The sequence below is a fragment of the Scyliorhinus canicula genome, chromosome 5, assembly GCF_902713615.1.
Source record: "Scyliorhinus canicula chromosome 5, sScyCan1.1, whole genome shotgun sequence".
In the NCBI taxonomy this organism is placed as follows: Eukaryota; Metazoa; Chordata; class Chondrichthyes; order Carcharhiniformes; family Scyliorhinidae; genus Scyliorhinus; species Scyliorhinus canicula.
In genome coordinates this window covers 37387560-37403883 of record NC_052150.1, presented here as the reverse complement: position 1 = coordinate 37403883, position 16324 = coordinate 37387560, and the positions used below count along the sequence as shown (strand labels likewise).

The following is a 16324-nucleotide window of genomic DNA, read 5'->3' as shown; positions in this document are numbered from 1 at the left end:
GCTCCGGTTTCCTCCCACAAGTCCTGAAAGACGTGCTGTTAGGTAATTTGGACATTCTGAATTCTCCCTCTGTGTACCCGAATAGGCGCCGGAATGTGGAGACTAGGGGCTTTTCACAGTAACTTCATTGCAGTGTTAATATAAGCCTACTTGTGACACTAATAAAGATTATTAAAATGTAACTTGTTGACATTTACACAACTTTCACAACAAGTTGCTAAGAAACACTGTTCATCAACTACCATTAAGTATATATTAGATTTCCAAAATATCTTAGCAATTATGTGAAAATAATGGTTACCACCAGAAAAAACACAACCTGGGCCCTTTCCTCTAATTCTGAAATTTTAACTCACTGAACGAATGACTAGGTTGAGTAAACTGAGCAACTAACAATCTAACTATCAGCTTACACGCTGGAGATCACAGCATTAGACCAGATGGAACATATATTTGTTATTTTTTTCACTATAAAATCCTTGGCTTCTCTCAGAATAGTTAAGTTTTTGGAGAGGTTGGACACCTTCATTGATTAAACAATACTGGGAAGGGGATGGGGCGGCTACGACAATAAACAGATTTCAGTCATTATATGAGCACATGCAATTGTTCGGTTTAGTCATCATCCCTAGCAGCACAGCTGCCTCACGGTGTTGTGCTTAGTAGTTTGCTGAAGGGGTGGCGGTTGATATCCACTTGTTGTCAGCAATATGTGTATGTGTAAGCACGTGCACACCAGAGCTATGTGAGTCCCCCTAGGCAGCATTTCTAGCGGTGTTGCTTTGGAAGATGCCAAGCACAGATCAGACGCTTCTGCAAGAACAAATAGAAAAGTTGTTCCTTGACATGTGTGCTGTGAACAGTAGGGTTGGTAGAAGTTTGGAACCAATTGCCACATTGCCCTCTCCATCATTTGTGATGCAAGGCACAGAAGTGCAAGAATGGGTCAAATTCTTTGTTCAAACCATATTCAGATCCCACCCTCCACCACCAAACCACCCAACCAAAAAAATGTAAATCGACAGAAATAGATAATAACTAGAAGCTTAAACTTAGTTTTTAAATGTTTAAAGAAAACATCAACAGAACTGACATTCATAGAGGCTCCTTATTTTAACCAACTTAAAATGGCAAGATTAAAACTTACGAAGTTCTCCCACTTTAAGGATTTCGCACAGCATCCTGGTGAGCTCAATGCTACTTCGACCAAATGGACACTCGTGCTTGTCTTCTCGGCTACTATTCTCCAGTACAATCTAGGAAAAATCCCAGAAGGCGTAAGAAAATTATGGAAATTTGCTCCACATGCTACCAGCAGTGTCACTAGCTTTATGCATAAATTGCACAAAATTTTACAATACAGAAATAAGTATTCAGTTTAACTGGTCAATACTCGTGTTGATGCTATGGATGATCATTCTCCCACCTTATTTATTCTCTCCCTATCTACTTATCCTATGATTCCTTTCTCTCTTGTGTACTTATTCAACTTTCCCTTGAATGCATCAGTGTTATTTGCTTCAACCACTTATGTGGCAGCAGATTTCACATTCTCATCTCTCTGGATGAAGAGCTTTCTCCAGAATTCCTTAGTGGATTTATTAGCAACTAACATATATTTGTGGGCCAGAATTTTCTGGCTGCTGGGATTCTCTTTTCCTGCTGGCAGTGCACCCCCGTCCACGGGTTTCCTGGGTGGCTTCAATGGGAAATTCCATTGATGAGTGGTCGGAAGAGAAAATCCCACCACCAATGAATGGTAAGCTGCCGAGAAAGACTGGAAAATTGCACCCATAGACCCAGTTCTGGACTTCCCACAATACATTTCCACTGATATCAATTCAGGTACAGTGTCTCAATACCAGCAACCTCAGGACTGCATCTGTGCCAGATTTTGGAGGAAAAAAAAAATCAGGGCCGGGATTCTCCCCTACCCAGCAGGGCGGGGGGTCCCGGCATGTTGGAGTGGCGTGAACCACTCCGGCATCGGGCCGCCTGCAAAGTCTCCGCACCTTTAGGGGCCAATCCCTCACACAGAGGGGCTAGGCCCGCGCTGGAGTGGTTCCCACTCCGCCGGCTGGCGTGAACGGCCTTTGGCGCCACACCAGCCTGGGCAGAAAGGACTTCGCCGGCCAGCGTAAGTCCTCGCATGCGCCGGATAGTCAGTGGCTGCTGACGTCATACCGGCGCATGCGCAGGGGAGGGGGTCTCTTCCGCCTCCACCATGGTGAAGGAAAAGAGTGCCCCCACGGCACAGGCCCACCCGCCGATCGGTGGGCCCCGACCGCGGGCCAGGCCACCGTGGGGGTACCCCCCGGGGTCAGATCGCCCTGCGGCCTCCCCCCCAGGACCCCGCTGCCCGCCCGCGCCACCAATCCCGCCGCTAAGAGAGGTGGTTTAATCCACGCCAGCGGGAGAGGCTTGTCAGCGGTGGGACTTCGGCCCATCGCGGGCCAGAGAATCACCGCGAGGGGCCCGCTGACCGGCGCGGCACGATTCCCGCCCCCGCCGAATCTCTGGGGTCGGAGAATCCCACCCCAGAACTTTAATCCAATTAACAGGAGGCACATAAAATCAGGTGAATGAGTTTATTTTTTGTTAACGTTTTTCACAAAAGAATACATAATAGAGAAGAAATAACATTTAAAAAAATAATAATAAATAGCGCTGACTTGCAGGCTGTGCCTGATTCAAAGTAAGGATTAGATTGACTGGGCCATGCCAGGTCAGGTGGGGTCAAGGTCTGCTTGGACCACTTAAAGAGCAGGAAAAGATTGGCCGGCGAAGCCACTAACAATGCGGCGTGTCACCATGCCAGCGCAGCACCTAGCCAAATTATGCTGATTAGTTATTTTACTATAATAATAAATAAAATTGATGCATGGCAGCTTATACAAATGTTGAGTTTTAAAACAACCAGTTTTTGGGTAGTTGCATTTGATACACGGCACCTGCAATGAAAATGAACTTACACAATGTGTCACTGCTTTACTTAGAATAGCTTTGCAATATTTGATGGCAAGCAAGAGAAGTTGGCACCAGGATAGCTTCAGAAAAACCTTTTCAGAGTTAGTGTGCCGACTTAATATGTTGTGCATAATCTGCACAATTGCATATCAGAATTCTAACAACAGAATGGCATGTAGTGGGTTTGTGGCAATCGCTTGCACTGCAGGTAAGCCCGCTAGTCTTCTTCGATCACATAATTACTGCAATTAAGACTTCTTGTATTACAATTAGGGGTTTTTGGATATGCAGGCTGACAACTGCTGGCCAGACGTACAAATGTGATGTAAATGTGAATACATCAAGATCCCAATCTCATGCTTTGCCACATTAGGAATGCGCTGTGTAAAGCTCTTACCCATAAATGGGATGGGCAAGAGAGAGCGAAGGTTCGGATTATACAAATGAGGAGCAGTAATCCATTCAGTCCACTTGAGCCTGCCTAACCAATCAATAAGATCATGGCTGATCTGACTGTGGTCTCAACTCTACTTTTCTGTGTACCCCCTATTCTCTGTGGCTTCCTTGTCGATCAATAATCCCTTTAACACAGTCTTAAATATATTCAATGACCCCATGGGCAAGAGAATTCACCAGAATATCGACCCCAAGGGAAAAAATTCTCTCTCCCGATTGCTGCCTCAAATGAGTGACCCCTTATTTTTAAACTGTGTCCCCTGGTTCTAGTCTTAGCCCAGCACAGCAATAATGCAAGTGTAATACTGAACAATGCATGTCCATTCCCCAACAGCCTTTTTCAGAGTACCATGACAGGAAGTAGCCCACTGAGAGGTGAAACAGCAAGTTAAAGGGGGAAGGAAGAAGTTTCTTGAGAGATTTTCCATCTAATGCTGAAAGCTTAAAGGTTTATCAATCTTTAAAGAGTCATCCAGAACATGAGTCACACAGCTCAGTATCAGGTTTTAGCTTGACAGCTGAACAAATATCAATTTGTTTCAATTGCATATATTCCTGGCACCAAATCCTTGCACATTTAGACAAGGAGTCATAAAATAACAATGCTGTCAATGGGATTTGAGCCTCGGAATGGGATGTAGGTGTAAGCAGGTAACGTAGAGAGAGTGTAATTCCGGCTTGCTTTAAGCATGGTTGGAAATATCAAATCTCATTCATGAACAGTGACAGACATCGCCTCCCCCTTCCACCCCAGAGAGGAGAGAAAGCACCCCTCCGGCTATCACTCAAAGATAAAAAATAACACATACGATCCTATGCCTCGTTTCCACAAGGTCACAGAACACGACAAGTCCTGGAGCTGATTGATGTCTCGAAGTCACTGCAATATTTCAATTCGAAATCACACACCCCAAGTGCCACCCACCCCGCTGTGCTTGAATTGCTATTCCAGGCACTGCAATTTATGCTCTAATCAGCCACGGCATGTCAGGTTTGGGAGATCCTCCAACAAAGGGCATTAGAATATTCAATATATATTTAAATTAACAATGAATAAATGTTACAGATGACAGCAACCATCAATTGTTCTATATGAATCAATGCAAAACAGCAACAAATAACTGGTGAAGAGATTTCCTTTTAACACATTCATTGCTCAAGCCACTATTGGAATCATAGTTCCTGATTCAGGTGAACCACATAGTACAATAACGCTCCTGCTGTTCAGACGTCAAGCTGCATTTAGTAGCCTCACAACCGTGCTCCACACCCCTGTCGATAATAACCATTCAACTCTACAACAATTAGAGCACTTAATTTTCTTCTTATTTTAGGTTGTCTGGCATAAGAAAGTAATCGTCAAGAAAGGCAAGTGTCCCACAGGTCTGGTGGCAGTCCACAACCTAATACATTACCTGCATTCGCCGTGACTCGGTGGTAGCCTCTGAGCCGGAATGTTGTGGGTTGAGACCCCACCCCAGATACTTCAGTGCAGTATTAAGGAAGTACTACATTCTGAGGTCAGTTTGGCTCAGTTGGTTGGCAGCTTGTTCCTGATGCAGAGCGAGACCAACAGCGCGGGTTCAATTCCTGGTTTCCATGAAGGCCCTGCTTTCTCAACCTTGCCCCTCACCAGAGGTGTGGTGATCCTCAGGTTAAATCACCACCAGTCAGCTCTCCCCCCTCAAAAGGGGAAAGCAGCCTATGTTCACCTGGGACTGTGGCGACTTTACTTACTTTTTACATTCTGAGATCCTGAGTTGCAAAAACACAATCTTTACAGAGTTTGCCCTCTCGAGTGGCATAAAGAAACCTATGGCACTATTTCAAGGAAGTCCTTCACGGTGCCCTGGGTAGAATTTGTCCCTCAGCCGACAACATTAAATCAGATTATCTGGTGATTATTACGCTTTGCTGGCTGTGTATTCTACATTACAATAGTGACATCGCTTATCAAGTAATTAATTGGCTATAAAGCATTCAAGAACATCCAAAAGTGGGACTTGGACTTTGCAATAAATTTAGTAGCAATAGCGATCTGCCTAAGGATTGGTCCTCTGCTCATTTTTCCACATTGACTTGTGATTTTATTTTCAGTTGCCAGTGGGAACATCCCATTTTCAATCTCCAGTTGTCCATCAACATCATCTCTTTTTCCCTGTGGTCTGCATTCCTCTGATCTTCCTTCAATTGCTTCCTTCAGTGAGTTCTCAATGCCTTTGAATATGGTCAATCCAACCTTGTTGCTTTTTTGATGGTATTCACCAACGATCTTTTCTCCTCCACCGTCCTTAAGAGTTCTTCACTGTTCTTGTTTTTCTCCCCAACTGACTTGCTCCATCCTTCTCCAGAACCACATTTCACAACTTTTTAATATTTGGCTGTCCATTTCTCTCAAGAGACATGTTCAGCCCCGGACACCCAGACACTTCAAATCACAAATCCTGGTCATTCTTTTCTTAACATTTCATTCTTAAGCTGAGCAATTCTTATTGTTTGATGAATGTGTTCATCCCAATTGCTATTTTGGCCCTGATCTCTTTATGGAACAACTATCTTCTGACAAGCTACTTGAACTGTGATACTTGTTCCAACTGTTAATCATTTATCCTAACCTCTGCATTCCCAACATTATGAAATGAAAATGAAAATCGCTTATTGTCACAAGTAGGCTTCAAATGAAGTTACTGTGAAAAGCCCCTAGTCGCTACATTCCGGCGCCTGTTCGGGAGGCTGGTACGGGAATTGAACCATGATGCTGGCCTGCCTGGGTCTGCTTTAAAAGCCAGCAATTTAGCCCAGTGTGCTAAACCAGCCCCATTATTTCTTCCAACCTTCTAAATGTTTTATTTTCATTCTATGAGTTTTCACCACTTCATTCTTTCTATCCAGTAGCCTCCGTGGATCTTCTGCTGTGCTATACGCGAGGGGCTGGTCATCTGCAAATCTCACTATCTTGACCAATTGACTTCCTACTTTGAAACTTTTCTGTACTTCATCTAGTGCTTCTGTTATCATGGTTTCCACACAGATGTTGAACAGCAATCTTGAGAGAAGAGTCTCAATTACACCAAGTTCAGTTTCATCAAATACTGCCCTGAATGTAGCAGTCTGCCCCATGGACAGAGATACAATCATTACTTTATCTCTCCAGTCAACTCTGATCACATCCAACTCCATCAACAGCTTTCGCCAGTTCATCTGATCGGAAGATTTTTCTCAGCAAAGCAGTTGTACATTTCTTGCTGGTATTCTTTGCTTCTTCTATTTAACGTTCTCATCACTGCTAAAGTCTCTCGCGTTCCAAAACCCGAGTTGATCACAACTGATATAATGGTTCGCTTTGGCTTCCAGTCTGCTTGCGAGGGCCTCAAACATTACCTTGGATGTTTGTGTAACCAAGGTTATAGGGCAATGGTCTTCACATTCCATGGTTATTTGCCTACTTTCCAATGGGACCACTGCGCTCCTCAAAGAATCTGGTCATCCGAACCATCTCTTAATAGTCTCACCCCCCCACCACCACCCCTTCCTCCCCATCCCAATCCTTTTAATAATATATTAATTCTTGGGAACAGGGCATCACCTGGCATATCTGATAGTTATTGTCAATCCCCAGAACTGAGCATCTCATGGCGTCTCTGACATTTATTGTCGATCCCTATTTGCCCCAAGAAGGCAGTAGCACCCGTGAGTGATTCACTACTCAACCACTTCAGAGGGCAGTTTAGAGTCAACTATATTGCTACCAGACTGAAGACCATATAGGGCACACTGGGTAAGAACAAAGGACATGAGTGAAACAATTCAGGGTTTTGTTTTTAAAAACAAACCAATTGCTGCATAGTTATTTTTACTCTTGCTAATTTTGTTATTTGCAGAGGTTTTCTAAAAAAAGTCAGGCTGCCGCCTGTACCACAGGGCTGTTGACAGTTGCTTTTCCTCACCCTCACTCCCTCCTCTATTCACTGCCTTTACCTTATTCACTTCACTTCCTGCTTCTTCTCACTCATCCCTATTCTCTTTCTCACTCTGATTTTACCTCTACTCTACTTGTTCCCTCAACATTCCTAATCCCTCTCATTTCCTACAGTATTCCACAATAATTCACAGGTTGATAATAGGGAAGAGATTAAATGTCACAGAAAATGCCCAGACAGATTGGGATGGTGCAGACAGAGGAAAGAAACACCAGGAAGTAGACACATTCATTGATGGCTATATACACACAAATCTTTGACGTTGGCAGGCATTGGCAGGACAAGCTGAGAAGGATGTTACGCATATGAGATCCTTGGCTTTATGAACACTGCTAAATAAATCACTGGTTAAACTCCAGCTGGATTAGTGTGTCCAATTCTGGGCACAAACCCTTAAGAAAGGATGTCAAGATATTAAAGCTTGTGCAGAAAATGGTACCAGAGATGAGGGATTTCACTTACATAGTGGACTAGAAAAGTTAGGGCTGTTCTCCCATGAGCAGCGAAGGTTAAGGAGAGGTTTGCTTGAAGGTGTTCAAAATTAAGTTGGGTTTTGATAGGTAATTTTTTTATAGTTCTGTCATGGGGTGTGAGCATCAATGGCTAAGCCAACATTTGTTGACCATCCCTAATTGGAGACACCTTCCTTAACCACTGCAGCCCATGTAGTGTAGAAACCCACACAGTGCTGTTAGGGAATTCAGGATTATGACCCAACAACAATGAAGGAACGGTGATATAATTCCAAGTCAAGATAGTGTTTGGCAGGGAGAGGAAGCTGGTGGCATCACCAGGCATCTGCTGCCCTTGTCCTTCTAAGTGATAGAGGTCACGGGTTTGGAAGGTGCGGTGGAAGGAGCCTTGGTGAGTTGCTGCAGTGCATTTTGTAGATGATGCACATTGCTGCCACTGTGCATCGGTGGTGGAGGTAGTGAATGTTTATGATGGTCGATGGGTGTCAATCAAGTGGCTGCTTTGTCCTTCATTGTCAAGCTCCCCGAGTGTTGCACTCTTCAGGGCAAGTGGAGAGTATTCCATCACACTTCTGGCTTCCATCTTGGGAGATGGTGGACCGACTTTGGGGAGTCAGGAAGTGAGAAATTTGCTGTAGAATTCCCAGCCTCTGACCTGCTCTTGTAGGCACAGTTTTTCTATGACTGGTCCAGTTCAGTTTCTGGTCAGTGGTAACCCCCCAGTAATTTGATAAAGGGGGATTCATTGATGGTCATGCCATTGAATGTCAAGGGGAGATGGTTAGATTCACTATTGCTCGAGACAGTCATTGCCTGCCATTTGTGTGGCACAAATATTACCTGTCACTTGCCAACCCAAATGTGTATGTTGTCCCAAGTCTTGCTGCATTTGGGCATGGACTTCTGGAGTATCTGAGCAATCACAAATGGTGCTGAACATTGTACAGTTATCAAGGGGGTAAGTGGAAGTCATTGATGAAACAGTTGAAGATGCTTGGGTATCTCAGGACTGAGATGGTTTTTAAAAAAAAATAATTTTTATTCAAGTTTTCACAAATTTTTACCAACAAGGACAGAAAGAAATAAGAACAGTAACCCTTCCATACACAAATAAAAAAATAACAGAAATAATTAACATAAAAGCAAATATACACGCCCAATAAAGAAAAACAAACGACCCCTCTCCTGCCCGCACACCCCTCCTCCCCGCCCACCCCTCCCCCCCCACCCACCCATCTCCCCCGCCCACCCCTCCCCCCTCTCAAACTGAACATCAGTGAGGTTATTACAGAGCAAGTGAAGTTTTAAGAACTGTCGACAACACATTCCATCACTTTGTTGACAATCAAGAGCAGACTGATGGGGCAGTAATTGGCCAGTTTGGATTTGTCCTGCTTTTTTTGGACTGGGCATACTTGGGCAATAATCCAGATTGCTGGTAGATATCAGTGCTGTAGCTGTACTGGAGCAGCTTAGCTAGAGGCACAGCCATTTCAAGAGCAGAAGTCTTCAGTAATATTGCCAAAATGTTGTCAGGGCCCAAAGCCTTTAGCCATTTCTAGATATCACGTGGAGTGAATCAGATTGGCTGAAGACTGACATCTTTGACACTGAGGAACTCCAGAGGAGGATGAGATGGATTATCTACTTGGCAACTCTGGCTGCAAATGCTTCAGCCTTGTATTGTGCACTGATGTACTGGCCTCTCCCATTATTGAGAATTAGGATATTTGATAAGCATCCTCCTCCAGATAGTTTTTTTTAATTGTCCACTACCACTCACAACTGAATATGGCAGGACTGCAAAGCTATCTGATCGGTTGGCCATGGACTAGTTTAACTCTATCACATGCTGCTTCCGCTGTTTGGCCGCAAAGAGTCCAGTTTTGGAACATTGCCAGGTTGATACCTGGTACTGTTCCTGGTGGCACCTTCTGCACTCTCCATTGACTATGGTTACTCCCCATCTTGATGATAATAGTAGAATGGAGGGAGGATATGCCGGGCCAAGAGGTTACAGATTGTGGTTGAATACATTTCTGCTGCTGCTGATGACCTGCAGTGCCTCATGGATGCCCAGTCGTGAGTTGTTGAATCTGTTCAAAATCTATCCCATTTAGCCATGATGTGGAGATGCCGGCGTTGAACTGGGGTGAGCACAGTAAGAAGTCTTACAACACCAGGTTAAAGTCCAACAGGTTTGGTTCAAATCACTAGCTTTCGGAGCACTGAACATAGAACATTACAGCGCAGTACAGGCCCTTTGGCCCTCGATATTGCGCCGTCCTGTGAAACCCCTCTAAAGTCCATCTACACTATTCCCTTATTGTCCATATGCCTATCCAATGACCATTTGAATGCGTTTAGTGTTGGCGAGTCCACTACTGTTGCAGGCAGGGCATTCCACGCCCTTACTACTCTCGGAGTAAAGAACCTACCTCTGACATCTGTCCTATATCTATCTCCCCTCAAATTAAAGCTACGTCCCCTCGTGCTGGACATCACCATCCAAGGAAAAAGGCTCTCAATGTCCACCCTACCTAATCCTCTGATCATCTTGTATGCCTCAATTAAGTCACCTCTTAACCTTCTTCTCTCTAATGAAAACAGCCTCAAGTCCTTCACCCTTTCCTCATATGATCTTCCCTCCATACCAGGCAACACCCTTGTAAATCTCCTCTGTACCCTTTCCAATGCTTCCACATCCTTCCTATAATGTGGCGGCCAGAACTGCACGCAATACTCCAAATGCGGCCGCACCAGAGTTTTGTACAACTGCAACATGACCTCATGGCTCTGAAACTCAATTCCTCTACCAATAAAAGCTAACACACCGTATGCCTTCTTAACAACCCTCTCAACCTGTGTGGCAACTTTTAGGGATCTATGGACATGGACACCGAGATCTCTCTGCTCGTCCACACTACTAAGAATCTTACCATTAGCCCAGTGCTCTGTCTTCCTCTTATTCCTTCCAAAATGAATCACCTCACTTTTCTGCATTAAACTCCATTTGCCACCTGTCAGCCCAGCTCTGTAACTTGTAACATCCTTCTGCACTGTCCACAACTCCACCGACTTTAGTGTCATCTGCAAATTTACTCACCCATCCTTCTACGCCCTCCTCCAGGTCATTTATAAAAATGACAACCAGCAGTGGCCCCAAAACAGATCCTTGTGGTACACCACTAGTAACTGGACACCAGTCTGAACATTTCCCATCAACCACCACCCTTTGTCTTCTATCAGCTAGCCAATTTCTGATCCAAACTGCTAAATCACCCTGAATTTCATGCCTCTGTATTTTCTGCAATAGCCTACCGTGGGGAACCTTATCAAACGCTTTACTGAAATCCATATACACCACATCAACTGCTTTACCCTCATCCACCTGTTTGGTCACCTTCTCGAAGAACTCAATGAGGTTTGTGAGGAACGACCTACCCTTCACAAAACCATGTTGACTATCTCTAATCAAATGATTCCTTTCCAGGTGATTATACATCCTATCTCTTATAAACCTTTCCAAGACATTTCCCACAACAGACGTAAGGCTCACTGGTCTATAGTTACCGCGGTTATCTCTACTCCCCTTCTTGAACAAGGGGACAACATTTGCTATCCTCCAGTCTTCTGGCACTATTCCTGTAGACGAAGATGACTTAAAGATCAAAGCCAAAGGCTCAGCAATCTCCTCCCTAGCTTCCCAGAGAATCCTAGGATAAATCCCATCCGGCTCCTTCCTCAGGTAAATGAAGAGGTATGTTCCAGAAGCATATATATATAGACAAAGTCAAAGATGCAAGACAATGTCTAAGTTGCATTTTCTTATCAGCAGCAATGTATTCAACCACAATCTGTTGTACTTTAACCTGGTGTTGTAAGACTTCTTACTGTGCTATCCCATTTAGCACAGTGGTAGTACCACAAAACAGATGGAAGGTATCCATGAAGACGGAATTTAATCGGCCAAGGAGTGTGCAGTAAGAAGAAATGGTTTCCAGTGGCAGCAAGGTCAGTGACCAAAGGACACAGATTTAAGGTAATTGACAAAAGAAGAAGATGGAGAGTGAGGGTGGGGGACAATCAGAATTTTAAAAACACAGTTAATTATGATAATCGAGAGTGCGACGCCTGAAAGAGTGGTGGAAGCAAATTCAATGCTGAAATAGATGGAGGGAAAATAAATCAGGAATACAGGTGAAGAGCAGTGGAATTAAACTAATTGGATTAATCGTTTATGAGAGGTGGGCAGCACTGGCATGGCCAGCATTCACTGCACAGCCCTCAATAACGCAATCACAGGCATGGTGGGTTAAATGGGCTTCGCCAGCATTGCAGTAATCAATGAATCGATACATAAAACCTAAAAATACACCAAATTAATGTCCCATTGATTTTTCCTCCAAGTGGCCAGCAGCCGTGTCCAGAAAATTTATCTTTAATTACTGGAGATGGCAGGGCAACTGGGAAGAGCTGGCAGCCCGAGTGCAGATGGAGCACAAATCAGGATTGCTTGTGTTTGCTGACATTATAAAGCAATTCAATAACAATTTTCTGAATTCAGTCAAAAGTTTCAAAGTTTTCTCCTTGCATTATCCTCTGTCCAGAGGCTATGGCATACTGTGATCTCTGCAGTAGTTACATCTGAGCGAGCAACCCAAATATATTCTGCCCTTTTCATTTTGCTCAAAGTTACATCTAATGTTTAAGGAACTGGAAGAATGTCATGCTAATCCATAATAATGACTGCAAAGATCTTCTGCTGCTGGCAATAGTTTTATTTTCAGATTCCCTTTATCCTCATTTGAAATACAGAATAGAGGGGTGTCTTTGGGAGCCACTCAAGCCATATTCTAATTCAGAAAGCCAGGTTTTACAGAGTTTCACATTCATTTACAGAGTGAAACATTAGAAACATACGCCTCCTAAATCAACCACACCACAGTTTAAATAAGTGTCTCTTTATGTGTGTTGAAGCGAAACCGCAATTAATGCCAATAGCTTCACTCAATCAAACACATTAGTATACAATTAGTACACCATTCTGGTAATTGGAATCTGTGCCAATAACTCAATGGGCACGATTTAACCAAATGGGAACTAGGTCCCATAGTGAGCTCATTTTGTCGCGTGTTTCCTGGCGCTCGCAGCGCTGAGGACGAACGCTATCAATGTGACTCAGATTAGATATGGGGCCTCAGTGGGGTACGCCTGGCCAAGGCCGCACTAAGTCCCGTTCTCTGCACTGCCGAGCCCTCCTCGCCGAAAAAAACCTCAGAGCAGGAAGAGATCGGGACGTCATTTTTAAGTGACGTCCCAATCCCTCAAGTACCCGAAGCGACCCTGAACCACCCCAGCCCAAACTCATTGGAAGGAGGTCCCTGCACCCCCCCCTCCATCCCAACACACGCCAATCTACGCCCGATCACCACTGCGCAAAGAATGCCAGCATGGCACCGGGCAGTGCCACCTGGGTGCCAGCCTGACACTGCCAACGTGGCCAGGTGGCACTGCCAGCATGCAGCAGCATTGCCAGGCTGGAACTGCCAGGGTACCTCGGTGGCACCAAAAGTGCCAGGGTACTACCCTGCCCAGAGGGCGTTCACCTGGGGGACTCCAATCCCCTGGGAGACCCCCACGAGTGCCGTTCCATCTGGTCCCCGTTTGTAGAGACCAGTAGTGAATGGCACTTGTCTGAGGTCTCCAAGGCAATGGGGACAGATCCCAACATCTTGGTTACCTCCAGGAACTGCATATTAAAATGAAATTAGCTGTCTCGCTCTAACATGGGCAGGCTTCACGTTGCAAGATCGCGCGAGGCGTGGCAAGCCAGGTAGATCCCGGGAGTGGGATCTCCCATCATTTACCAGCCACGTTAGGACGTGGCGCGCTGCTTTTCGGGGCGCAGCAGGGCCGGTAGATCGCGCCTAATATTTGTTTTATAAGGAACGGGGAACTTGGAAGTTTCTGTGACAAAACTATCAAAAGAACCTACAATGAATAACATGCAACCTCAAAGTCTGCAACCAGCGATAAAGCTGGCACTGTGCTTCCTTCTTACTGAATGCAACTGATTCACTCTCTCTTCCCTTATCGTTTGTATAATTAACAGTTCTCATGAGCAGTGTGCTAACTAAATATTCCTTCATCTCTGCCAGCACAAACTGGTCAGCGAAAGTTTAAAGTCGGCAATTAAAAGACCAGGTTGTTTGCCACTTTTCTTTTCTCTTCTGAATAAAATTCCAGTAGCTCTCTGGATCAAGCAATAAATTAATGAAATGTGATTAACAAATTGTTCACATCACTGGTGGCGTGTGCCATCTAATGTCTATAGAAATGATCAGCAGGGATATCCAATTTCCAAATATTTCTCACAATTATGGGCGATGATTCACAACATAATATGGCTTTTCGGATGAAACCAGGATCTGGACTTGACATAATTTTAGCCTAAGGCTGAATTTGTGGCATTGTCGGTGACCACAGATTACTTGTGCAAGTTTAAAATCTCGACTGTGGGTGGTGGCCCGTGAAAACCCTGCAAAGAACAAAACATCCTTTTTCCGAAAGCACCTCCAATTAGAGTTGACTGGGTGCAAGGGTCTGGGCCCAAAGAGTTATCACGCACAGCAGTATGTGGAGAAACAGCAAATGTAAAAAAAGTCTATGGTTCCAATAACTTGAGTAATCTCTGACTATCTGGCCTGGCTTCTGTAATGACATGGTACCGTTTGGCATTATAGCACTTTGAACAGAGTTAATGCAGATTGCTAGAGGCCTTTGAATTCATTGTAAAACTCTTTCTTAATTTCATTCTGGTATCAAAGTCGGCCTGGGTCACTGTCCGTGAACAGTTTGCACATTCTCCCCGTATCTGCGTGGGTTTCCAGCCACAACCCAAAGATGTGCTGGGTAGGTGGATTGGCCACGGGAAATTGTCCCTTAATTGGAAAACAATAATTAGGTACTCTGGTTTTCTGGTATCAAAGTAACTTATTTATTTTCTATGAGCAGGAGGCTTTTACCCACTCTGTGAAACTCAACAGATATCCTAGACAGAATAAAAGCACGCAAAGCAACTTCTGTTCAAAAAGGGTGGTAGAGAAATAATTAACGAGTTGAAAATGACCAGAAAGGGATTTTAGACAGCGAAGCAGTGTTGCCCTTTGAGAAGGGGACAAGGAGAATGGGCCGATATTCCCTGGAATTTGTAAAAATTATACGTGATCTTAAGAAACGTATAAAATTATCGGAGGGTAGATGCTGAGAGTTCCCTTGACTGGAGAGTCTAATGTTAGAGGTTTGTAATCTCAGGATAAGGAGATCAGCAATTTGCGACTGTGCTGAGGGTAAGATTGCAAATCTTCAGAATTCTCCTACCCCAGAGTTCAGCAGTTGAATATACTGAAGACTGAAATCAATTGATTTTTTGAGACTAAGAGAAATAAGGGACATGGATGGAGCAGGAAGCAAAGTTAAGGTGACACCCGCATTTTGAAACCTTGTTCTTCACAACAGTCTCTGAATAAAACATTTAAATTGTTCTTTTCTTTCTCTCCCTTTATTAATTTTGGAATCTTCAGGCGATTTTTACAAAACACTGACAAAACAAGGCACAATGAATACTGGCAATTAAACAATTCTCTCAGCAGCATAATTTCATGTTCTAAATTTCATGAGCTAGTGCACTAAGCACCACAGAGGCACAACCGTCAATTTTGTTTGGTTGCTAATCTTTCATGCATGATGATAAAATGATAGCAACAGACCAATCCAAAACTGAGTCCTCATAAACTTTTCGTATGTTGCTATCTCCAAGTAGACAGGTCCTTCTTCAGTACCTCAAAGGGCTGCCTGTCACCTAGTTGATCTGTGCAATACCATAATGCGATAACACTGAGCCCACATAGATATGCATTTGTCAATGTAAGTTACCCATTACAAAGGCAAGGCCACACACAAGAGGTTAAAAATGTGATTGTGAAGGGGGCAGCACGGTAGCGCAGTGGGTTAGCCTTGTTGCCTCACGGTGCCGAGGTCCCAGGTTCGATCCCGGCTCGGGGTCACTGCCCCCACAAACCAAAGATGTGCAGGTTAGGTGGATTGGTCACGCTAAATTGCCTCTTAATTGGAAAAAATGAATTGGGTACTCTAAATTTATTTTTTAAAATGTGATTGTGAAGATCTGGCTTGAAAGAGCTCCCCCACCTCTGTAGACATCAAACTAATATTCTCTGCATGTGGGGACAGGTTTCTGCATGAAAATGAGTGTCATGTCTCCTCTTCACATTGTGGGCCTGTTGGCTGTCGCTCATTCTCCACTGTCCTGCCACTTGTCACGACAAGTCTATCAACCTACTCAGTACCTGTAGTCAATTTCTAAGTACTAACATTTTTTTTTATTTGAAAAGCATTATGCATGCCACAATGTAATAAATAGATCTC

The 16324-nt window shown here is 44.2% G+C and overlaps 1 protein-coding gene across 3 annotated transcripts in view; it reads right to left on the bottom strand.

Annotated features, from left to right (window-relative positions):
- elmo1 (engulfment and cell motility 1 (ced-12 homolog, C. elegans)) overlaps window positions 1–16324 on the bottom strand; it is a 330714-nt gene that overhangs the window by 136986 nt on the left and 177404 nt on the right. For all 3 annotated transcript variants that reach the window (XM_038796915.1, XM_038796914.1, XM_038796916.1), the window contains one exon: window positions 1148–1256. In XM_038796915.1, coding sequence (XP_038652843.1) covers window positions 1148–1256 — 109 coding nt within the window. The remainder of the gene's footprint in view (window positions 1–1147; window positions 1257–16324) is intronic.